This window comes from Coptis chinensis, chromosome 4 (genome assembly GCF_015680905.1).
Source record: "Coptis chinensis isolate HL-2020 chromosome 4, ASM1568090v1, whole genome shotgun sequence".
NCBI classification, from domain to species: Eukaryota; Viridiplantae; Streptophyta; class Magnoliopsida; order Ranunculales; family Ranunculaceae; genus Coptis; species Coptis chinensis.
The window spans coordinates 64,066,587-64,091,840 of NC_141459.1; the positions used below are offsets into that span (position 1 = coordinate 64,066,587).

Consider the following 25,254-nt stretch of genomic DNA (forward strand, 5'->3'; position numbering starts at 1 on the left):
ATAACAACACAAACCTATCATTAATCCCATCTTCTTAGCATAAGGGATTAAACTGATATTCATCTTTGAAATATTTTTTCAACCCTTGGTTCTATTCTACATCAGCCGTTCAAATTTTAGAACATAGATTCACCTGAGACTTGTGTGCGCGTGACTAGCCCCAGTGTCACCTGGGTCCTGCACACGAGCTCATCTCGAGGTCCAGGCTCCAATCTTGGACGATCACTGTCATTTTGAAACAGGATGCTAAATATAAACTAAGTCCTAAGCCATGATCCAGGACTCCTAAATCGTAGTTTGATCTTCACATGAGCGTCATTAACCCTCCACCAAGGAGGGTTTTAGCTCATGATCCTTAGATTCTATAAATTACAGTAAATTAAATTGATTGGAAAAAAAAGAAAATAACAAATAAAATCCTAATTATACAAGAATGTATTTTTATTCGAAAGTTATGTGAAAATTAATACAAAATTTATTACAAACTTAAAACTAGAAATTATAACTTATCTAACCATGGAGCAAAACAAAAACTAACCCAACTTCCGGATGCAAAAAGTTGTTTGTGCCTTGAAGACTCTCTCTATTTATGCAAATGAAAGTGCTCTTTTTTTCCTTTCCTTCACGTGAATATCAATTGTCCCATTTAATTCATTTTTGATTTTTTTGTATCATAATTAAGTTTGATTTCAAACCTAACCAAGACTTTAGCACCAACTAATTCTTATGCCACCTATCAAGACTTTTGTGCCAAATGCACAAAAAGTCTTCCATAATTAATAAGGGAGCAAATTATGAGAGCGTGACTTGATAGAGAACCAAATATTATGGGCCCACATAGTGGACCTACGTGCTCTATCTAGTGGCGACTCCTTCGCAAGTCAATTACTTTAAAATCTGGCGTGAGATAGAGCTTGTCGCACTGATCGTTTTGATGGTTCGCTTGCTAGATTTGAAGTCCAGGTTCAGAAGATATGGGCTTCAGAAGTTTAATGTTTTCTGCAACGTTGATCCTATTTTGACATGGAACGGTCTAGTTTGAGTCCTTGGGCTTTAGTCGAGCTTCATTGAGCTTTGCATGGGCTAAATCGGAATGTTTCATGTATACACACTATTCAATGCTTAAATACTGGCTTTATCTTCATTTTTACGTTGATTGCTTAAACTTGCAAAAATACGAAAATACAATTATTTTATTTTATGATTATTAAACACATAATTAACCAAAATGCTATGTCTCTACGGGGTTTTATAGTACAATTTTGTGTGCTTATCACACTACCCCCAAATAACACTTTGCTTGTCCTCAAACAAAGAAGAGACATTAAAACAAATAAGTGGCAAAAAATGTGTAGTCCCAAACTAATTCTTGCTTCGCAGAGTGCGGTTGCATTGACCATATGCAACAAGGCCTTAAGTCATTAGGAATTCTCTAGTGGACGAGTTATAGCCTCGTGAGAGTTTTACAGAGTAGATACTCACAAACTTCACTTATACTACAACGACTTAGTAACAAAGGCTTGTTCCCTTAATTAATCTCAGATATCTAGACATCTCATTAGCGGGGACCGAGGATTAATTCCTTTGAAACTCAAGTTAATATTGATAGGGTTATATACTAAAAGCATTACTTTAGTATTACCTCTAATTCTTTATATTTTGAATGAGAATCATATGGGCAAATGTTATGCACATATGTTATTAGTTATATGCATGCGTCTAATACTTTATGTTGTAGATCATATCATCAGTACCTTATAAAGTATAAGTAAACGTTCACAACCTAGATGGATTTGGACAAACCATTGGTATAGTTGTAGTATAATCTGGTATTAGTCTATCTTGACTACAGGATTACACTAGTACACTTTGTGTGTATTGAACAGGACCAAGTGAGGTTGTTTCTCTTTATACTGACTATATAAGAGAACAAACACCTCTGTTATTATGAATGCTTGTCCTCTTAATCCAGATATAATAACGGGCACTTATGTGCATTGTACATTGCTTTAAATCATTAATGAGTGAGATTCATTTGTGAATTAACAAACTCGATGGATTGGGTAATGACATTGTATGTAAGGTGTGTTGTCGATTATAGAAAGAATCTGTAACCCGCAGAAATCAGGTTGATGATGTCCCCTTGAGGAGCTCATAAAGATTGTCATGTAAACCCTGCAGGTGGATTTAATCCGACATGACAATGAGGTTGAGTGGTACTACTCAAGGACATAAGAAGTTGATTAATATAGTTGTCAGTAACTTGACTTAATCAACGGACATTCGATATTTTAAACACGGGGAGATCAACGAGCATATAATATGGAGCCCATAAACGTAATACACGTAATTTGGGATTAGGGCGGTAGTGCAACAATGACCTTTAGTGGAATAAGCTATTTGTTGACGGACTTGGGTCATGTGTTCTGGGCGAACATGGGAAGCCCGAGCCCATCAGGAGACCTAACGCTAATTTCTCCTCATGGTCCCTGTTGTAGCCTATATAAATAAACCTTTCTTCTTGGCCAAAATTAATCAATGATTCAGTGATTGAAAAAGAGAGGCAAAGAGACAAAGAAAGGGTTGGTAGATCGTTGCCCACAACGTCCATTCTAAGGATAGGAATATAATAGAAGATCAAGAGGTTGCTGATTCGTATTCTCAGAGATATCACAGCTAATCTAAAGGTATGTTTCTAACCAAAATCGTGAACACCATTTATTCCGCTGCGCATGGGTATTCGCGGTTTGTAGTAAATCATTACATGAAACCATAACGGTTCCTACAAATATACACACAGTAATTAAAACATTTACATATGATCATGCATGCAGTGAATTTTACATTGAAATTTACAAGCAGGGCCATTTCTGGATCCTTTGGATAACGTCCCTAAATAGTTTTCATAGGGATGTGTTGAAACACAAATTCGCTCATAATTTTTCCACTCAGGTTTCGCTAACTCTAGTATGCAGCGGCACACGTTTCCTCACATCTCAATGACAATCAGAGGAGTCGAGGTCGATCAATCACGTATACTACTTATTATCACATCATCCTACTCCTAATTGAGCTAAAAGTCTTTATTAGGTATTATGAGGCTTAGGTGGGGGTGTAGAAGAAAATGGGAATGGAAAATAAAAAATAACAAGTATGAGAGAATAAGGTCTTCGAGATATTTACTGATAAGAGCCCAAAACTGTAGTTTTAACCCCTTAACAATATTACTTTTAGACCAATTATGTGATTAATAAGTAAGAGTTAGTACCGTTATCTTGTTCTTATGTATTTCAAGCATTGGAGTCAAAGACGTATAGAAATGCGTCCTTTTTGCGAGATAAAGAAGTAAAGGTTGGTTGCTAAGAAGTTCTATGATTAAAGGTCAAGATTTAAGGAGAAAAAACCTTTTTAAAGCTCGGTCAAAGCTGAAAAGTCAAAATCAAAGCGGGCAGAAATAGCGCACAAAAGTCAATTGAACTTCCGAAGGCCGTATCTTTGGACTCAGACCTCAAAATTGGGCCTACCTTATGTCAAAACGACCGTCTCGGAAAGAGCTTTCTAATGGTTCAAGCCTTGACCCAATCAGAGGAGCAAAAGTGGATGAAAAGGGCTGTTAAAGTCATTTCTAGCTGAAAAGCCCTTTGTGGACTATAGTACTGAGGTTTTGGGCTCGATTTTCCGGCCCAAAACATAGCTCCAATCCCATGCACGAAATTGTGGATCTTGTCTCTTCTATATCAAGAGACAAAAGTTTAGCTCTTAAGTTACCTAGTTCTAGATCAGAAAATTTGTTTTAAACTTAGTTTTTACTTAGTTAATTAGTTTTTAGTTAGTTTTTAATTAGTGAATGATGAAAAATACTTAGTTTTACTACATTAAATTAGTTTTTATAGATTAATCTAATTAGTTATTAGAACAAGATTTGAGTTTTAGAATAAAATACTTAGTTTATATTTCAAGTTTTAATTTCTAATTCAATATTGAATTCATAGATTTAGTTTGTCTTAAATTTATAATTAGTTATTCATAATCTTAGTTCTACATTAGTTTTAACTTCAGTTTTAAGTCATTTTGAATATTATCTTATTGTTCAATTAGATTTATAAGTAAAATCACTTATTCAATCATGACTTGTTCTTATTGCTCTTGTTTTAGAAATGATAGTATAATGATATTAGACTAATACCCCCATTAGAGGGAGTGATTATGAAACCTAATGAGGAATAGATTGCTTAGTAGAATTATTTCATGTGTTTGTATTTTAATGAGTTTAGTTTATTGTATGACTTCCAAAATAAGCATATGATAAATTAAACTAGGGATTGTTGTAATTAAGTCGAGAAACTTGGTTGTAATAATCCTACATGCTAGTAATAATGACTATAGAGATGTAGGTTGTTGCTAGGGATGATAAAGGTTGAGGCTTTAGGTTGAATCGTTGCGTGAAAACCTAAATATGATATGTTTTCAATGAATAATTCGATTCTTGCATGAAACTAGTTATTAGGTGGATTGCTTACTCTTCTCTATAACTTTCTCTTCCATCAAAACCCTATTTTTATTAGTTTAGTTAATTTTTATGTATTTGAATCCATAGTATAATCGTAGAATAGAAATTTCACATCACACATTACTCTCACCATTGCTTCTTTGTGTTTGATTAGTTGAATTCTATTGAGTCTTGGTAGTTTAAGAGTGGAATGAATCCATACTCTTATTTATATATTGCATAATGAATTGAGAGTAGGAATATTGATTAAACACTTATTTTGTTAATTGATTATTTGTGTTTACGCATAGATAGTTAGTTTAACGTAAATCTGTCATTATCAAATGGCGCTGCTGCCATCTTAAACTTTTTCAGGACAAGAATTCAATTGCTTGAATCCAAGGGGCAATCCCCCATTCTCAACCCACCTACCCTTGTTTGGTTCTAACTGTGGTCGTTTGGTTCAGAAACTAAATTTTTTTTGCAAGAATAGCCTGAGTGTGACCTGCGCCCATACAAGGCTACTTTTGAGCGTGCCTAGCGCTGAAGTGCCTGGAACTTAAGTTCGACCTGAGCGCGACCCGCGCCCTATCAAGGCAAATTTCGAAATTCCCCGGGCAATAGCCTGAAAACTTCGAGTTGAACCTCGAAATGACCTGCTCTACTAAGGCCATTTTTTAGTGCGACCCGCGCCCTCTTCTTGAGTAGCCCGATTTTCACAGGTTAGTCCAAATTTCCATTTCTTCAAGTTATTCAGTGTTTCTAACTTGTTAAATACACTGAACTTGCGTATACAAGATGCTATTCATAAGCGTAGCAAGGAGGCATTAAGGTACTCCTTCTTTCACTCTTCGTTTCTTCTGTTAGAGGAGTTTAATTCTAGTATAATGAGGCTTGTTTTTTGTAGACATAAATACCACACGCCTATCTAGAATTTCACACACTACACCTGCATCAATGGCTAAAGAACAAGAGATTCCTCTCTCTGATTTTTATAAAGCCCTAAACAATGGCCCTAAGTCGTGCATCGTTCGTGCAGACCTAGTGGGGGATTTTCGAATTCCCCCGAATATATTTAACTTGTTACCGTTTTTCCATGGTTTAGATCACGAGAAGCCTTACCAGCATATGCGTAGGATAGAACAAGTTCTCACTACATTCCATCATCCTAGTGTAAGTCCAGATCAAGTTAAACTTAGGGTGTTTCCATTCACCCTAGCTGACAAGGCGGCGTCTTGGTTAACTGCCCAAACACCAAACTCTATGGACTCATGGGCTACTCTTGTTGAATTGTTCATGGAACAGTTTTACCCACCCCTGAAGACAGATGAAATGCTTCAAAAGATTCATTTCTTCTACCAGAATCCTCATGAATCCTTTTCAGAGGCTTGGAATCGTTTCACTGGTCTTCTCATTGAATGCCCGCATCATAATCTTGCGAAAGACACGCTTTGTTCGTGCCTTCTTCAAGGGGCTTTTACATCATCATAAGGAGGTTCTAGATATCATGACTGGGGGTAGTTTTCTTAGTAAAGGAGCCTTGGAGGCTTATAAATTCTTAGAAGATCAATCTAAGAAGAACAATAATTGGGGAGGTAACGAATCTTCCCGTTCCACTCCTTTTTCTTTTGAGGTTAAAATTGATCCTGAGCTTAAAACTATTATTGATGCCCTCACTAAAAAGGTAGATGCCCTCTCTATTCAACAACAATCCACTCCAGTTATGGAGATTAACTCTACTCATTGTAATGTCTATTTTAGTCTTGAGCATTCCGACTTCTATTGTCCTCTTGTCTATGCATAACCACCACCACAACCATCACAATTTAACCAGTTAACTCAACATCAAGTACAAGGAAACTTAGGTGACCAGAATAGAGGTTTAGTGCCCATGACCCAGAACTATCAACATCAAGACATGAACGATCAACAAGCTTTAATTCCAATCTGACCATCTACAAACAAAGTAGTAGTGACCTTGTTGGAGAAACAAAATCAAATTATGCAATAAAACTCCAACTTGATGAAAGATCAGCATGATCAAAACTCTAATATGATGAAACAAATGATGCGGTCTTTGTGCCAAAAGGTTATTGACATGTCTCCTAACCAAAATAATAACCAAACAGGCGTGTTTCCAGGTCAAGCAGTGCCTAATCCTAAGTCAAAAAAACACCGCCTTCGAAATAAAAAGTATTCAGTGTAATAGTAATATAACCCCAGGGAACCTACAAGCAGTCACTACCCTTCGTTCAGGGAGAGTAGTTGATAACAAAGTAACTATGCCTAAAGACCACCCGCAAACAGAAGCTGTAAATAAAACCATATCGAATACTGTCATAGAAATTGATGATCCTACACCTATAGAGGTTCCAATATGGACACCTAGATGGAAAATGGCTAAAGATAAAGCAAAGACTAATAATACTTTGGAACCTTATGCTAAATATAGAGATAAACCACCATATCCCGAAAGACTAATTGTGTCTAAAAAGGATGAAAATTTTGATGAGATTAGGGAAGTGTTTAAAAATCTGACTATAAACCTACCTTTTCTAGATGCTATAAAAAGTCTACCTGGACACGCTAAGTTTCTAAAAGAGTTGTGCACCAAGAAGAGGAAAACCAACATACCCCACAAAGTATTCTTAACTGAACAATATCCCTCTTTATCTGAACATAACGGAATCGTTAAGTACAAGGACCATGGTCGTCCTACTGTACAATGCACCTTAGGTGATACCTTCATAACAACTGCTTTATTAGACCTGGAGGCGAGTGTTAACTTACTCCCTTTTTATTTATATAAACAACTAGGCCTAACAAAACTTCAACCAACGAAAATGACTTTGCAGTTAGCCAATCGTTCTATTAAGTATCCTAAAGACGTAGTTGAAAACATTCTCATTAAGGTTCAAGCTTTTTACTACCCCATTGACTTCGTTATTCTCGACACAGAAACTGCTCATGATTCTATTCCCATCATCTTAGGGCGTCCTTTCTTGGCAACCACCAATGCCCAAATCAATTGCCGGGATGACTGAATGACTCTTTCTTTTGGAAATCTTTATGTGGAAGTTAACATGTTTAGACAAAAGCAGAAACAACTAGGTTTTCCTGTACAAGGTGAAGTTAAGTCTATTGAGAGTTTTGTATATCACATTACTGCTTCCAACGATCTTGTCCCCACACTAGTAGATACCCCTCTTATGGAAGAAGACAAAGATCACAATTTTGACTCCTTGAATATAACTGAACTAGCGAAAAAAATTTCCACCCTGCCTTCCGACATTACAAGAGATAGAGTAAACCTCACAATAGACGAGATAGATGAATTCCTCAAAGATGGAGATAAATACCATACTTATATACATGCGAACAGCCTAGATGAGGAATTCGACGAGTTTCTAAGAGCCTGTGATGATCCACCCTCTCAAGAACTACCTAAAGAGCTACCTGATACCTTCATTTTCAGATGTGTGCTAATACCAACTCATGCCACCAAAAGTTTTATGCTAAAACCACGCACTCAACTTTTCCATTCCTTCAATCTAAAACTTATCTCAACTTTTCCATTCCTTCAATCTAAAACTTATCTATACCCTACATATCTTCCACAACCATCCATTTTCTCATGATCATTCACTTGGGCACCTTTTCGTTCAAAGAAAAAGAAGAAACTTTATGCTCGATTAGGTTCTAGATCCATCAGAATTCACTCCCATTCTACTAAGCCATGCCATAGGAAATCTTGGTGCTTAATTCTGTTTGATGGTGCATTCCATGTTAACTATTTATGGAAAAATCCACAATTATTTAGATTATGGATATATAGGAAACTGCATGTTAATACATATATAGCACATTAAGTCTAGGGAATTTGACTTTAAAAGACCCAACTTTTTGTACAATACCAACTTTCAGGAGTATAGGCCAAACAAAAATTTTCAAACTTAAAAAAAGTTTTCCAATTTTGTTTGGGGGTGGTGTATTTTGGTATTTCATTTCAAATCTTTTTGGCACCCTTTGCCTATTATGTTTACTCTAGTATAGTTTGTGTTAGTTAGTACGTAACAGTTTAATTGTGCTTCATGTTATCATATCATCTTTACAATATTTTTGTTATAGGTACTGCCAATTTTTGCCACGTTTCTATGGTAAATTCTTTCCTCATCTCTTGACACTTTGAGGACAAAGCATTCGATTGTTTGGGGGTGGGATAGAAACATTTGCAAATATATATTAGACACTTTTAGGATGTAAATTACGCACTTTAATTTCTTTATAAAAAATTAAAAATCATAAATATTGTTTATACTAGGCACTTAGTGATAATGGTATTGTTCCCTTCTCCATGATAATATTAGTCTAGAAATCTCACGTAGTACTTGAATTAGGATTTAATTTTTGAAACTTAGATTAATATATAGGTAATAGTCATCGCATCTTTTCATGAACATCTTACATGATCATTTTTTATTGTACTTGGCAGTATTTTTCTAAGACCTAGGTTAGAGTACTTAATACATATCCTGTGAGCATCTAGCCTAAAAGCCTCATAAGAGTGAAATATCTAAGTAATGACACAAGGGAGAAGTAAATTCCGAGTAGAAAAATCACACATCTACTTGCTTGATCACCACACCATATCTTAAGCGAGAATTTAGGCCCTCTTTGGATCGATATATCAAGAAATTCGCACCTATATGAAATTTATTATCCGCTAGTCACCCCACTGAGCCTTTTCTCAAACCACAAATCCTTTACCCAATAAAACAAAATAAAAAAATAAATAAAATCAGCCTACCTATCTGGATAAGTATGAAAAATAGGATGAGTGAAGAAAAGAGAAGAGAAAAACCTGTGTAAACAAAAATTAGTTAATTGCTTCAGAAAAGAAAAAGAAAATAAGTTTCCATCCAAAGAAAAGAAAAGAAAATAAAATAAAAATAAAAATAAAATAAAAATAAAATAAAAACTCCAAAAATAGAATAAAAGAAGTCAAAAAGCCAAAATAAAAAGTCTAAGGATGGAAACAAAGTGTAGAAGCAAAAGAACAATGTTTTCTCTAGTTATATAATATGAAGACCCTATTTTCTCATACTTGTCCTTTTGAATATCCATTTCCTTCCTTCTTTAACCAATACTTATGCCCTGTATCACCTAATAAAGACCTCTAGCTCAATTAGGAATAGGTTGGTGTGATAGTAAGTGGTAGATCCATGTGATCGACCTCGGCTTTCTTGGATTGTCATTGAGATTGTGAGGAAACGTGTGCCCACTGCACACTGGAGTTAGCAAACTTGAGTGGAAAAACCAGAGTGTTATGTGTTTTGACACATTCCTTATGAGAACCTACTTAGGCACGCTACCCAAAAGTTTCAGAAATAGACTTGCCATTGCATTTCATATCATAGTTCATTATATAGTTGTTTATCTTAAGATGATTTGATTATTATTCATATATTAGCTTACGTTTCGACTTGATTATTCTGTATTCATTGCTAGTGAGATGTATAGATATTTGAGAATAAATAAGGAAACAACAGTTTTATTTCTTAGTCGTTGTAGTATAGAAGAAGTTTGTGAGTACCTTCACTAGAAAACTCTCACGAGGCTATAACTCATCCACTAGGGAATTCCTAGTGGTTTAAGGCCTTGTTGCATATGGTCAATGCAATCGCACTCGGCGAAATGATATTAGTTAGAACTCCATTTTTGGTCACTTATTCTAATTTCTCATATTTGCTTGAGGACAAGCAAAATACTGTTTGGCGGTGGTTTGATAAGAGCCTAAAACTGTAGTTTTAACCCCTTAACAATTACTTTTAGACCAATTATGTGATTAATAAGTAAGAGTTAGTACTGTTATCGTGTTCTTATGTATTTTAGGCATTGGAGTCGAATACGTGTAGAAATGCATCCTTTTTGCGAGATAAAGAAGAAAAGGTTGGTTGCTAAGAAGTTCTATGATTAAAGGCCAATATTCAAGGAGAAAAAAACTTTTTAAAGCCCGGTCAAAGCTGAAAAGTCAAAGTCAACGCGGGCAGAAATAGCACACAAAAGTCAGTTGAACATCCCAAGGCCGTATCTTTCGACTCAGACCTCGAAATTGGGCCTACCTTATATCAAAACGACCGGCTCGGAAATATCTTTCTAATGGTTTAATTTTTGACCCAATCAGAAGAGTAGAAGTGGATGAAAAAGGCTTTTTAAAGTCATTTCTAGCTGATAAGACCTTTGTGGACTGAAGTACTTAGGTTTTGGGCTCGATTTTCCGCCCAAAACATGGCTCCAAGCCCATGCACGAATTTGTGGATTCTTGTCTCTTCTATATCAAGAGACAAAAACTTAGCTCTTAAGTTACCTAGTTCTAGATCAGAAAATTTGTTTTAAACTTGGTTTTTACTTAGTTAATTTGTTTTTAGTTAGTTTTTAATTAGTGAATGATGAAAATACTTAGTTTTACTACATTAAATTAGTTTTTATAGATTAATCTAATTAGTTGTCAGAACAAGATTTGAGTTTTAGAACAAAATACTTAGTTTATATTTCAAGTTTTAATTTCTAATTCAATATTGAATTCATAGATTTAGTTTGTCTTAAATTTATAATTAGTTATTCATAATCTTAGTTCTACATTAGTTTTAATTTCAGTTTTAAGTCATTTTGAATATTATCTTATTGTTCATTTAGATTTATAAGTAAAATCACTTATTCAATCATGACTTGTTCTTATTGCTCTTGTTTTAGAAATGATAGTATAATGATATTAGACTAATCCCCCCATTAAAGGGAGTGATTATGAAACCTAATGAGGAATAGATTGCTTAGTATAATTATTTCATGTGTATGTATTTCAATGAGTTTAGTTTATTGTATGACTTCCAAAATAAGCATATTATAAATTAAACTAGGGATTGTTGTAATTAAGTCGAAAGACTTGGTTGTAATAATCCTACATGCTAGTAATAATGACTATAGAGATGTAGGTTGTTGCTAGGGAAGATAAAGGTTGAGGCTTTAGGTTGAATCGTTGCGTGAAAACCTAAATATGATATGTTTTCAATGAATAATTCGATTCTTGCATGAAACTAGTTATTAGGTGGATTGATTACTCTTCTCTATAACTTTCTCTTCCATCAAAACCCTATTTTTATTAGTTTAGTTAATTTTTATGTATTTGAATCCATAGTATAATTGTAGAATAGAAATTTCACATCATACATTACTCTCACCATTGCTTCTTTGTGTTTGATTAGTTGAATTCTTTTGAGTCTTGGTAGTTTAAAAGTGGAACGAATCCATACTCTTATTTATATATTGCATAATGAATTGAGAGTAGGAATATTGATTAAGCACTTATTTATTTAATTGATTATTTGTGTTTACGCATAGATAGTTAGTTTAACGTAAATCTATCATTATCATATACACTAGAAAAATCCTTGTTTTCTTTTCCTGCTTCTTTTTTGGTCTGAAATTGGGAGGTGCATCATGTTGCCCTACCCTATACCCTTTGTACCTTTTTTCATTTTAATGCAATTCAATCTTACCTAGCAAAAAAAAAAAAAATTCTACATGAGATTCCATACTTAGCACTTTTAAGCTTTTGGATTTTTGGAAACACATTTCTATTTTTTTTTTCTTCTTGAAGCAAGTAACTAATTTTGATTTGGGGCAAGTCTTTCTCTTTATTTTTCCACTTTTCATTCTATTTCTCATACTCATCATTTAGGTGGGTTTATTTTATTTGGGTTAATAGATGGGTAAGGAATTGTTGGTGAAAGTGAAAGGTTTGATGAAAGGTTCAGTGGGGCGAGTAGCGGTAAAGTTTGTAACAGGTGTGAATATTTGGCTATGTCGATCCAAAGAAGGCCTAAATTTTCACTTAGGATTTAGATGGTGATCAAGTACGTAGACACATGATTTTCTCTATTCGGAAAAACTACCCCTCTCGTCATTACTCATATATCACACACATCGAGGCTTTTTAGTTAGATTCTCACAGGATTGATAATTTAAGTAGAATAACCATAGGTTCCAGAAACTTTTTACTATGTACAATCAATGACACTCAGTGCATGAATGCTCATGAGAAGATATAAAAACTATTGCGTTGGTATTATCTTTAGTTTATAAGAACAAATCCTAATTCGAATGCTAATGTGATATTTCTGGACAATTTTCATAACAGATAAAGGAAACAAGACTTTGTCACTAAGTACATTTGTTTAAAAAGAAAATAAAAATTATATAAAACCTACAAGTTGCCTAATTTTTGCTACAAGTTTAAAGCACCACCAAACTGAATGATGCTTAGTCCTTGAAGTATCAAGAGATGAAGAAAGAAATTACCTAAGAACCGTGACCAAAATTAGGGCTGGACATCTACAACAAAAAGTTATTCTAACATAATATATAATACAAAAAGAAAAAAAAAACGATAGCACACCAAACACAACTATATACAGTTAGATATATATACACAGTGGCCTATGATTAGCTCCCAAATGTGCATTTTATTACCCATATATTGTTGTATTACAGTCCTTCTTACACTTAACGAAAAAACAATTTATAGCTTTTACTGCCTTTTTCAGGTTAAGGAGTATTTCAGACCACTTATCATAAAAGCTACGTCTTAGCACCAAAAGGAGCCTTAATCACGCTTATTATGAAGGCCAGTAGCTGCTGTGGAAAAGTGCTGAAAAAGTCAAAGTCACCTAGTCAAAGTCAACAGTCAAGGTCAAAGGTCAAAGCCCTCAATTCAAAAGACAAGAGATGGAGGCCCTTATCTGAAATTATGAAGACTTTCTCCCTAAACCTACCTTGGTCATGAAGAAAACAAAAAACAAAAGAAAAAGTGAAAGTGTGAGGTGTCTACTTTGTAATGGAGAAGGGCAAATCTGTAAAAGGCAAAAGTAGGTATATAAGCTAAAAGCAAGGGAGAGAGAAACCATCCATTGTCTTAGGATCCAAACCATTTGGTTTGTTTAATTTCTTGTCTAGTTTTTCAATTCATGTTTTACTTGTTGTTTTATTTTATTTCAATCAAATTTGTTTATTTGTTGTTTGTTTTAATCTTCAATCTTGTTTACTTGTTCTTTGTTTCAATCTTCAATCTTGTTTGCTTGCTTTTATTTCAATGTTTTAATCAATCTTTCCCTTCATGTTTTCAATTCATTTCAATACAACAATCAAAGCTTTCAAGTTTTCATTAGCTTAGAACCATTCTAATCCTAGAAGAGTTTACCTTTCTTCTTCACATCTCCATCACTCAAACTTTAAACAATTTAGGATGAACCTCAAGTCTTAAACCAACTTTTTGAAGTATACTCACTACAATGTAAAACCTTCAAATGGTGCCGTCGTCATGGATTGAAGGAGTAAGAGTGACTAGTTGAGAATCTAAGAAGGGAGCATCATTCTCATATCTCCATTTCTATTTTTTTTTTCAATTTTTCGTCATTTTATTTTATTGTTTCTCTATACTGAGACACTTATTTACAAATCAGGTTGTGGGACAACGAAGCTGGAAAGGAGCTAAAGACACACAAAAAAAAAACGACTATCGTTCACCGGCGTCGGCGGGCGACTGCCCAGGCACCTCCAGTGAAAGGTGTCCAATTTTGTTGCAGTCCAGTTGATTTGTGATGAACAGTTGTACTCCGAGCCCAGATTTTGTAAAAGAGTAGGAGAAAATAGTAGAACTTGTTTGTAATAGGTAATGATCAAAAGAAAAACGAAAAAAAGAAAAAAAATTTGGTTTTTGATTGATTTCTTATGATGAACATGAGTTAAACTTGGTTTAAGTACGTTTTATACTTACCAAAGGATTAGAGTTTTAATTGCCTTGGGAAGTTCAAGTGTGTGAGGCAAGTTGTGGATCGTAGCTTACCCACTTTGGATTAACTTGGTAATCAACACTCTAAGTCCAATTGACTCTAGTCAATCTAGGTGATTAATCTAAAACTAGTTAATTAGATTAGTATAATCTTAGTTTAGTTTTAAGTTTGAGCCATTGAAGGCAAAGTTGTATAAATTGTCAAACACCATCTTGTGGGATTTTTAAGTGGGCCTTTATTGTAACTTAAAACATGTTAAAGCTCGAAAGGTTGGGCCTCATTCTCAGATCACACGCCAACCGACATTGTCTTCTCCTCAAGCAGGGTGTAAGCACGGCTTGAGAGGTAAATTCTAAACCTCCTCGAAGCCCAAGTAAGAGGATACTTGTGTGTTCAAGCATGCTTACGTGATTGTTTGAAATTTACTTTCCACACTACAATTTACATTCACGTATAAGGCTGAACCCGAGCCATAACAACCATTAGGAAGTCATTACCCAATGTAGGTAAATTGGACGTTGCTTGATTCTTGAAGCCCTAGACAAAAAAAAAAAAAAATTAAAATCAATCAACTAGAGACCAAGTAGTCACGCTCCTCCAGAAAAGGACAAAAATATAGCCATGAAGATTTAGAGTAATCAGTTACTAGATTCAGGTGGACCAACTGTAGGAACCGTTATTTTCAGAACGAATATTTCTACAAACCGCGAAAACCCATGAACAGCAGAATTAATGGGGTTCACAGTTTTGGATAGAAAACATACCTTTGAGAATCGGTTTAGATGTAATCTTTGAGAATCCAAACTTTATGAAATCCGAAATCAACCCCTTGATCTTCTGTTGTATTCCTTTAGAATAGATTGGATGCTGTGTGGACAACGATCTACCAATCCCCTTCTTTCTCACAAAGCTAGATCCAATTTTGGATCTATCTTTCCTTACCTCTTTTTTTAAACCAGGTGAATAGTGAATTTCGGCCAGAGAGAGAGTATTCTATTTATAAGCTACAACAGGGACCATGAGGAGAAATTAAGGTTGGTCCTCTTGGCGGGCTTGGGCTTCCCATGTTCGCCCAGAACACATGGCCCAAGTCCGTCAACAAATGGCTTATTCCACTAAAGGCCATTGTTGCAGTACCGCCCTAATCCCAAATTACGTGTCAGCGTTTATGGGCTCCATATTATTTGCTCGTTGATCTCCCCGTGTTTAAAATATCGAATGTCGGTTAATTAAGTTAAGTTACTGACAACTACATTAATCAACTTCTTATGTCCTTGAGTAGTACTACTCAACCTCATTGTCATGTCGGAATAAATCTACCTGCAGGGTTTACATGACAATCTTTTTGAGTTTCTCAAGGGGACATCATCAATCCGACTTCTTGCGGGACACGGATTCCTTCTATAATCAATAACACACCTTACATACAATGTCATTACCCAATCCATCGAGTTTGTTGATTCACAAATGAATCTCACTCATTGATGACTTAAAGCAATGTACAATGCATGTAAGTGCCTGTTATTTTATCCGAATTAGGAGGACAAACATCCATAATAACAGAGGCGTTTGTTCTCTTATATAGTCAGTATTAAAAAAAAGAACCTCACTTGGTCCTGTTCAATACACACAAAGTGTACTAGTGTAATCCTATAGTCAAGATAGACTAATACCAGATTATACTACAACCGTACTAATGGTTTGTCCAAATCCATCTAGGTTGTGAACGATTACTTATACTTTATAAGGTATTGATGATATGATCTTCTGTGTGTTCACACCATATCATCTACAACATAAAGTATTAGACACATGCATATAACTAATAACATATATAATATGCATAACATTTGCCCATATGATTCTCATTCAAAATATAAAGAATTAGAGTTAATACAAAAGTAATGTTTTTAGTATATAACCCTATCACCAACAACCTTCCTCACTCCCCTCCCCTAGATTTATCGTGAGTGAGATTCTTGGTAGCACTCCACTTGGTGAAGTGACTGCCTACTCTTTTGAGACGTGTAGTAGAGCTATCGTAGTCTTGTACCCAACTGTTCCTCTAAATAGGGCATAGTAAAATATAGACCAAAAGCAAAGTTTTCAAAACTCCATACTTGTAAAAATGAATTTCGATTGCTTGAGCATACATTGCACCGTTTGCGCATGTTAGGATAGATTTGGGGTCTTGCTAAAAGTGTATGATACCGCGTTTAGGCACTTCTAGTATTAATAAGAATAAAAATTACTCATGTCGGAGGGCTCGTCACCCTAGACAACCTCCTGTTTCTAGTCCTCTATCTCTTAAGATGGCTGATGAAGTAGTGCAAGTTGAAAAGCCTCTCTCCAACTTCTACGAACCGTTGCAAGATGGGCCTCCATCTTGTATAAGGCTCACACCGCTTACGAGCGATTTTAGGATTCCACCGAACGTGTTCAATCTTCTACCCATCTTCCACGGGTTAGAACACGAGTTACCATATGAGCATCTACGCCGGATACATGAAGTATGTAATACCTTTCGTCATCCGGGCGTCACCGACGATCAGGTTAAGCTACGATTCTTTCTTTTCACTGTAGCTGGCAAGAGTCACACTTGGCTTCTCTCACAGAAGGCTAACTCTTTCGATACATGGGAAAAGGTTGTGTTCTCCTTCATGAAGAAGTATTTTTCACCCAAAAAAACAGAAGAGATAAGAAGCAAGATACAATTCTTCAGATAGAGTTCGAGTGAGACATTTTCCGAAGCATGGGATAGATTCTCTGACCTACTCCATTCATGTCCTCACCATAAACTAGAAAAATCCACTCTTGTCCAATGTTTCTTCAAAGACCTTCTCCCATAACACAAAGTAACCCTTAACATCATGAGTAATGGTAATTTTTTGGATAGAGGTGCAACCGAAGCCTTAACCTTTCTTGAAAACCAAGCTGAACAGTGTATCCATTGGGGAGACATAAACAATTCCAGAACAGCCCAACCCACTACATCTAAGGCTAGTGGTATTTTTAAGGTGAAATCAGATCCAGAAATCAAAACCCTAATAGAAACCCTCACAAGAAAGATAGATGCCCTCACAATCAAACAAAAATACCAAATCCCTCATCATGTCATGAGCGTAAATGCCTTACCATGCAATTTCTGTCTAAGCTTAAATTATATAGATGCCACCTGTTCCTTGATCACAAACTTGTCATCATTTCAGCCCGAAGAAGTATGTGCTTTCAATGTACCAAATGCACCGTGGAGACAACATCTAAACTTTGCATGGACCAACATTCCACAAAACCAAACATCACCAGGTTTTAACAAACCAACAAATACCTTCAGACAAGGACAAGGACAAGGTACCTATAACAATCAGAAACGAACATTGGTTCCATCCCAATTTAACCAGAACTATCAAAACCCACCCATCAACAACCAAAGAGACATAGTTCCTATTACACCATCAACTAGTGTCTAAATATATAAGCCCACAGAAATAATGCTATATGTCATGCAACAGCAAACCCAAATCCTAGCATCCATGCAACAATCTCTGAACATGTTAGCCCAAGATAAAACCCAGAAAGGTGTGTTCCCAAGTCAAGCTATTTCTAATCCTAAACCAACAAACACAGCCTTTGAAGCAACAAGTGACATGAACGAAGATGGAGCGCTAAAAACTCTTTCTTAATCATCCAATCTACGAGGATTGACTCCTCTTGTTCCGATGTATTCCTTTCCCATTGCATTCCATCTTTTGCTTTAAAGGGATACATCAATAAGGTAACCGGACCTCTTCACTTGGAGGGTGTGGTTGTAAGTGCCGGAGCCTTAGTCCACAGTATATCTCGCATATTCTTTTTAAAACATTTTTTACTCGTCGTTGGAGTAAGTGTGAACCTGTGGAGTGAGTATACAATTTTTCTTTTCTTTATTTTACACTTCTTTTTCAAAAATGTTTGTTTTCTTTGCACTATTAATGATAAATTCTCGATACATCAAAAGTTAAGTGATTTTTTAAAACGGGCAATGGATTTTACACAGACCAACCCCTAGAACAACACAATCTAGGGGCAGTTTTAGATCAGCTTTGCTTACTAAGTGTCGCCTATATCACTGAGCTATTCGCCCGGGTTAGGACATTCCATGTCTTGCATAGTAAATCCCCCAACTCACGTAGCTGAAGCTCTGTCTGTCTAGATTGGGTTCGCTACAGAGCCGACATGAAAGTTGCCATAGAATATCTGTTATGATTTGTTTTAAAGTAGTAACATCTAGAATCACAGCTTTTGAGTACGAGTTTCTTAAAACATCTCTCCATAGTTTTCAAAACCAAAAGATATAAAAATGAAAGTTATATGGCCGGAGTAACCAAAATGATACCGGATTAACGTATAACTTTATCTTCTTAGCAAAACCTCTATATGGATAGAGATATATTTTGAATGAGAAAACCAACTAAAAAAAAACGAGGCGTCTCAAAATGAGAATTAAACAAATAGAGTAACTCAAAGTGATACTATTCTCTGTTTAATTCTATCTTTTTGCCTCCACCTCTCTATTTTGTCTCGAGAATCTGACGTTAAAAGACTCAAAATTGTCCAAAATTTTCCAAAATTTCATTTCTTAAAAATCTTTCCCCTCTCGTTTAAATCTTTTCCCCTTCTAAATCTCTCTCGTTTCTGAAAAACTTTTCAAAAATGTCGTCTGTAGCAAACAAAAACCCTCCACCTAGCAAGACTAGATGGACCAGTTTAAATGATCGTGTGCAAGCACTTCCTAGAGAACTGCAGCTTAAGATAAGGACACATATACCAAAAATCATTCCTGGTTTAGGTAAGAGTTCAGACGCACGTAAGAGATGAGCTAAAAGAGAAGGCTAGTGGAAATATGGCTATTTTGAGCAGAGTTCATATGTGTGGACAAGCATACTTTGAGCAGAGAATATGGCTATTTTGCACAGGTTCTAGTGGAAATTGATCTTGCAAGCCCCATCCTGAAAAAAAAATGTGTGGAGGAGGATGCAGGCAAATCTTTTCTACAAGAGGTAGTAGTGGGAAAATTGCCTAAATTCTGCACACACTGCAGAATTGTAGGGCATCTTATGGATGAATGTAAGGTGAGGGGAAAAACTCGAGAATGATAAAATACTGACATGAACACTGCAGTTAAACCGACAGAACACATCGGTAAGGCAGTAGAAGACACAGTGCCTCTGACAAGACAGCAAAAAAAGAGAAGAAATAGGAAGATCAACAAAAATGGCCCTCAAGAAACAATTGGAGTGAGTAGAGCCAAGGACTCTCAGGGGACTCCTATTGAGGAACAAGAACAGGGAGAAATTTTCCAAGATTCAACATCTGAACTGGAAGAAACTACCCACCTCATAGACATTATAGAGGAACAAGAACTAATTGTGGTCCCTACAACTTCTATCCACTCTCCTGGGATTCACAGAATAGGTAAGATGACAAAGACTTTTAGGGAGGCAGAAAATACGGTCAATCAAGTGATCGTATATGATCAATCAAAGGAACAAGCTGATGGTATCTTCAATGAAGGAGAGCACGCGGGATGTGAGATCAGGTGCACTGAGGTGAGCCAGAATTTATAGATTGTGGTTGCGGTAGTGAATGAGCCCATTGCTTCTTTGTAGTCACCGAAGAATACTTTTAGAGTTCTGAATGAAGCTAACTTATTGCTGGCATCCACCAATTGGGCGGATATGGCTGAGGAGGAATAAGAAAAGGGGAAAAATGGGCATGAGGAAGAATGGCAAACTCAAAAAAAGAAGACAACCAAGTCCAAGTGGATGGAGCAGAACCCTCTCACCCCCGTCCACAAGGGCCAAACTGGCTTCTAAATCTTATCAATGAATATATGCTTTTGGAACATAAGGGGAGTGAAGAAAGAAAAAGCAATCACTTACCTGAAGGAGATCATAGTTAGTCATAAGCTGGACATCTTATGTCTAGCAAAACCATTAACTCTCCTACCTACTAGGACCCCAGAGTTTCTTTGTAGGTTGGGCTTCGAAGAGGATTTTGTTCATAATAATATTCCCAATAGAACAGGGAATTTATGGATTTTTTGGAGGAAGGGAATAACAATGAATATAGTGGACTTGTCTCATTAACAAATCACTATTAAAACTGGGGGACTGCATATTTCGCTGATTCATGCCAGATCACCATATGTCTAAAGAAGAGTACTATGGGAGGAATTGTCACTGCTGGGTTTAACTACTGAAGCTTGGGCTGTGGCAGGAGACTTCAATGTGGTGACTTCCATTGCGGAAAGAAAAGGGGGCAGGCTTCCTTGTCAGATGACAGTAAATGAGTTTGTGAGCTTCATAAATGTGAATGCACTTCTGGACTCTGCGAATCTTGGCTTCAATTTTTCATGGTCAAATAGAAGACATGGGGATAGTAGAATGTTACAGAAACTAGATATAATTTTAGTGAATAAAAAATGGTTGGATGCATCAACAGGGTGGAGGAGTAGGATTCTACAAAGAAGATTTTCTGATCACTCCCCCATAATAGGATGGTTCACCTCCATTCCTAAGCCACACAATATCCCTTTCAGATTCAAGAAGCAATGGATCAAGCATGAGAGCCTGAAAGCAGTAGTGAAGAAGAGTTGGGATGAACCACTAGAGGATGTACCGATTAGAAAAATCATGAAAAAGCTCAAAATGTTGAAGGAAACTTTAAAAATTTGGAGTTGGGAAACTTTTGGGAATTTGAGAAATAAGAAAGAGCGAGCAGCAGAGGAACTGGAACTGATTCAGAAAGAACAGGAAGAGGATCCTTTTAATAACAACCTTCAAGAAAGAGAGCTGAACAAAGAGTCGAAATTGAACAATCTTCTGGATATCGAAGCATCACAATGGAGGCAAAAATCCAGGGCTAGTGATGCCTTCGAGGGAGATAGAAATATAGCATATTTTCATGCCCTTCATAAGCTGAGATTGAACAAAGCTTTGATTCTTGAGATTCAGAAAAGTGACAGAACTGTTCTTAAGCAACAAGATGACATTAGGTAACACATTGTCTCTTATTTCGAAGCTAAGTACATGCCACAAGAAGTCTTCCCCAATGCTGAACTAATAGAGTTGATCCCCAAGCTTGTGATAGATGAGGACATTGACCAAATCTCATATATTCCTTCCTTCGAAGAGGTCAAAGAGGCAGTGTTTAACATGGATCTCAGCAGCTCACCAGGTCCGGATGGGTTCCAAGGAATATTTTTCCATACATATTGGGATATAGTGGGATGGGAGGTCAGTAGAGCTATTATCTCATTCTTCAAGGATAATAAACTGCCACAGGGTTTGAACTCTAACTTTTGGTGCTCCTACCAAAGGTAACACAAGCTAAAGTGGTAAATCATTATAGACCTGTTTGTCTTAGTAATTTATTGTTTAAAATTATAACAAAAATCATATCTCTAAGGATTAAACTAATGGCAAACAAATTGATTAGCAGTGAACAACTAAGCTTCATCAAAGGCAGAAACAGCTCCACAGGCATCTGTCTAGCATCATAAATGATGAATGAACTGAATCACAAAAGAAAGGGTGGCAACACAGGGATTAAGCTGGATATTGCACAAGCTTTTGATTGTGACTGGATTGGGACAATTCTTCGTAGTGCAAGAATCTCGATTATGATAAATGGGGGACCGAGTGGTTTCTTTTCGACAGGAAGGGGGTTGAGACAGGGGGATCCCTTGTCGCCACCTCTTTTTGATTTAGCAGAAGATGTGTTAAGCAAAGGAATAAACCACCTGTTCCAAGCAAGTAGTGTGAAGCACATGGTGACTCTCGGTGATACTCCTGGTCATACGCATCTGTTATTTGCAGACGACCTCTTTCTTTTTGCAAATGGCGACATCAAAGGCCTTCGAAAGCTGAAGTTAGGCCTTCACTCCTATCAAAAGGCAGCATGACAATTTTTTAACACAGAAAAAAGTAAGATTTTTCTAGGCAACATGACTCCTATGAAGAAAAGGAGAGTGGAGGAGTTATTTGAGATTAAAGAAGGAGAACTACCTGAGCAATATCTAGGGGTGCCACTTCTCAAGGGAAGAGTGAACAGTAGATCCACGCAATCACTAGTGGATAGAATCAAAAGGAAAGCTTCCGGGTGGGAAGGCAGAATGTTGTCCTTTCAGGGGAGAGTAATCATGGCCTAAGCGATCTTATCAAGCATGCCAATCCATAATATAGCGGTGTACAAATGGTCCAAGAAAAGTATCAAAGAAGGAGAGGCTGCTATCCGCAACTTCATTTGGTCAGGAGATCCCACCAAGAGAAAATTTGTTACTCTTAAGTGGGAGAATGTATGTAAGCTGAAAGACGAAGGGGGTCTAGGCATTCACAAGCTGGAAAAGATAAACAAAGCACTCCTTCTGAAGCTTGCATGGGTTTTCTGAGTAGGAATGATGACAGGAGTAGATTTATGAACAGGAAATTTCGAAAAAAAGAGATGGCAGTGTTCTTACATATCACAAGCCTTCATTTGTTTAGCCTGGACTTAGAGGTACACTTCAAGATATAGAGCCGTACACAGGATGGATCATAGGTCAAGGACACAAAGTAGACCTCTGGAGAGACAACTGGGCTGGAAAATCAGTCATGGAACTATTACCACAAGTAATCTGGTCTGGGTACAAGGCAACGGTAGCTGACGTGATTGAAGATAACAAATGGAATTTTCCTGCTGCTGTCTCCGAAGTGTTTGGTCGTCTGGGAATTGATTTGACTAACATCCCACAACCTAGTGGGGAAGAAGATGTTAGAATTTGAAAGCCAGAGTCTGATGGGCTTTTCTCGGTCCAGTCAGCTTATGAAACAATCAGGAGAAAGAAGAATAAAATATTAAGGAGTCTGAAGATTTGGACAGCCCACATACACCCCAGAACTGCCTGCATAGCTTGGAAGCTCATACAAAAAGTCGTGCCAACTGATGATCGCGTGAAAAAAGTTGGGGTACAGCTAGATTCTCGATGCCATTTCTGCCATCAAGAGGAAGAATCCGTACAACATCTTCTATGGGATTGCACCAAAGTTCGAGAGGTTTAGACTTGGGTAGCACAAATGTTTGAAGTAACCCTCTCAGAGTTTAACTTCATGGCACTGCTGAAGGTGACAAAAAACAGCAACCCCATCATTCAAGAGCTGTGGAATGCAACTACAGTACACGTCATGGTTCAAGTATGGAAGACTAGAAACAAATAGCACTTCGAGGACAACCCCATTCACATGGGCAACTTGAAGCGAGAGATTCTAAGGGGCGTGAAAGTCTCGGGTTCGCTCTCACATGGAAGGAAGCAAAATGACATGAAAGAGTTTTGAATTCTAAAAAGGCTCGATGTACAAGCGAAGACTGCTCCAGCCCAAAAAATACATGAGGTACATTAGGTAGCTCCTCAGGGGAATGTCATAAAGTGCAACTCGGATGGTTTAGCCCAAGGAACTCCAAGTAGAGGGGGGGGGGGGGCTGGGATTGTTTGCAGAAACAAAGACTTAGGGGCCATTTGTTTTTGCCTCTTATAAGACCTTGAGGTCTTATAACCTCTTATAAGATGTGGCCCAGTGATTTTGGACATTTTTTTTATTTGTTTTTTGCCTCTTATAAGAGGCATTCTACTAGAAATGTCTTATAAGAGGCTCCAATTCTATAAGTACTAAAATTGGATCTACTTCAATTCTATAAGTCTTATAACTTGAAAAATGACTCAAACACCCCCGTCCATATACCCCTAGCCTCATTTCTCTCTTCTTCTCCAAATAACTCTATTGCCCTAGCCACCACCGGCTATCACCACCACCACCACCAAACTATTAAAACCACCACCACCACTACCACCACCATCATTACATCCACCACCACTACCACTGTACTATTAAGACTATCACCACCACCACCACCGTGCTATTAAAACCACCACCACTTCTACTACTATCACTACCACCGTGTAATTAAGACCAATATCATCACCTCCACTACCACCACCACCACCACTACCACCGTACTATTAAGACTATCACCACCACCGCCATTATGATATTAAGACATTCACCGCTTCTACTACTACTACTACCACCACTACCACTGTGCTATTAAAACCACCACCACCACCACCACTACCACCGTGCTATTAAGACCAATATCATCACCTCCACTACTACCACCACCACCACTACCACCGTACTATTAAGACTATCACCACCACCGCCACCGTGTTATTAAGACATCTACTGCTTCTACTACTACTACCACCACCACCACCACCGTGCTATTAAAACCACCACCACTTCTACTACTACCATCACTACCACCATGCTATTAAGACCAATATCATCACCTCCACTACCACCACCACCACTACCACCGTACTATTAAGACTATCACCACCGCCACCACCATGCTATTAAGACATCCACCACTTCTACCACTTCTACTACTATTACCACCACCACCGTGCTATTAAGACCAATATCATCACCTCCACTACCACCACCACCGTGCTATTAAGACCACTACCACCACCGCCAATTAAGGTAGTTTCCTAAAATCGATATTCTAATTATCAAAATTGATTTGAAATTGAAAATCAAACTATACGCTTGTTTCAAATTAATCTATTCAAGTTAAATGTGATGTAAAGTAGGGTTATATTTGTCAAATAACCATCTATAAGATGTCATGTATTTGTTTTTTCTATTTTTACAAGTACTTGTAAGAGGAACTTAAAATGAAAAACAAACCACTTTATAAGACCATCTTATAACACATGGTCTTATAAGACACTCTTATAACTTAACCCAAAAAAAACAAATTGCCCCTTAGCAGTAGTGGGAGTTCTTGCAGCAGGACTAAGCCAAGTTACCAATTTTGAGGCAGAATGCATTGCCA

At 36.8% G+C, this 25,254-nt stretch overlaps 1 protein-coding gene and 1 non-coding gene across 2 annotated transcripts; one reads left to right on the plus strand and one right to left on the minus strand.

Annotated features, from left to right (window-relative positions):
- Nucleotides 1-5,821: 5,821 nt before the first annotated feature.
- LOC147504368 (small nucleolar RNA R71) lies at nt 5,822-5,925 on the minus strand. The gene has a single exon (XR_015194065.1). It is a non-coding gene; the product is annotated as a small nucleolar RNA R71 (small nucleolar RNA).
- A 14,729-nt stretch (nt 5,926-20,654) lies between these two features.
- LOC147504369 (uncharacterized) lies at nt 20,655-21,377 on the plus strand. The gene has a single exon (XM_086605172.1). It carries the CDS (start codon nt 20,655-20,657, stop codon nt 21,375-21,377), a length of 723 nt encoding a protein of 240 aa, XP_086461298.1.
- The last annotated feature ends 3,877 nt before the right edge of the window (nt 21,378-25,254 follow it).

What these genes read in the sequence shown, in the direction of transcription:
- LOC147504369 (XM_086605172.1), top strand. Translation starts at nt 20,655, where the DNA reads ATGACAGTAAATGAGTTTGTGAGCTTCATAAATGTGAATGCACTTCTG.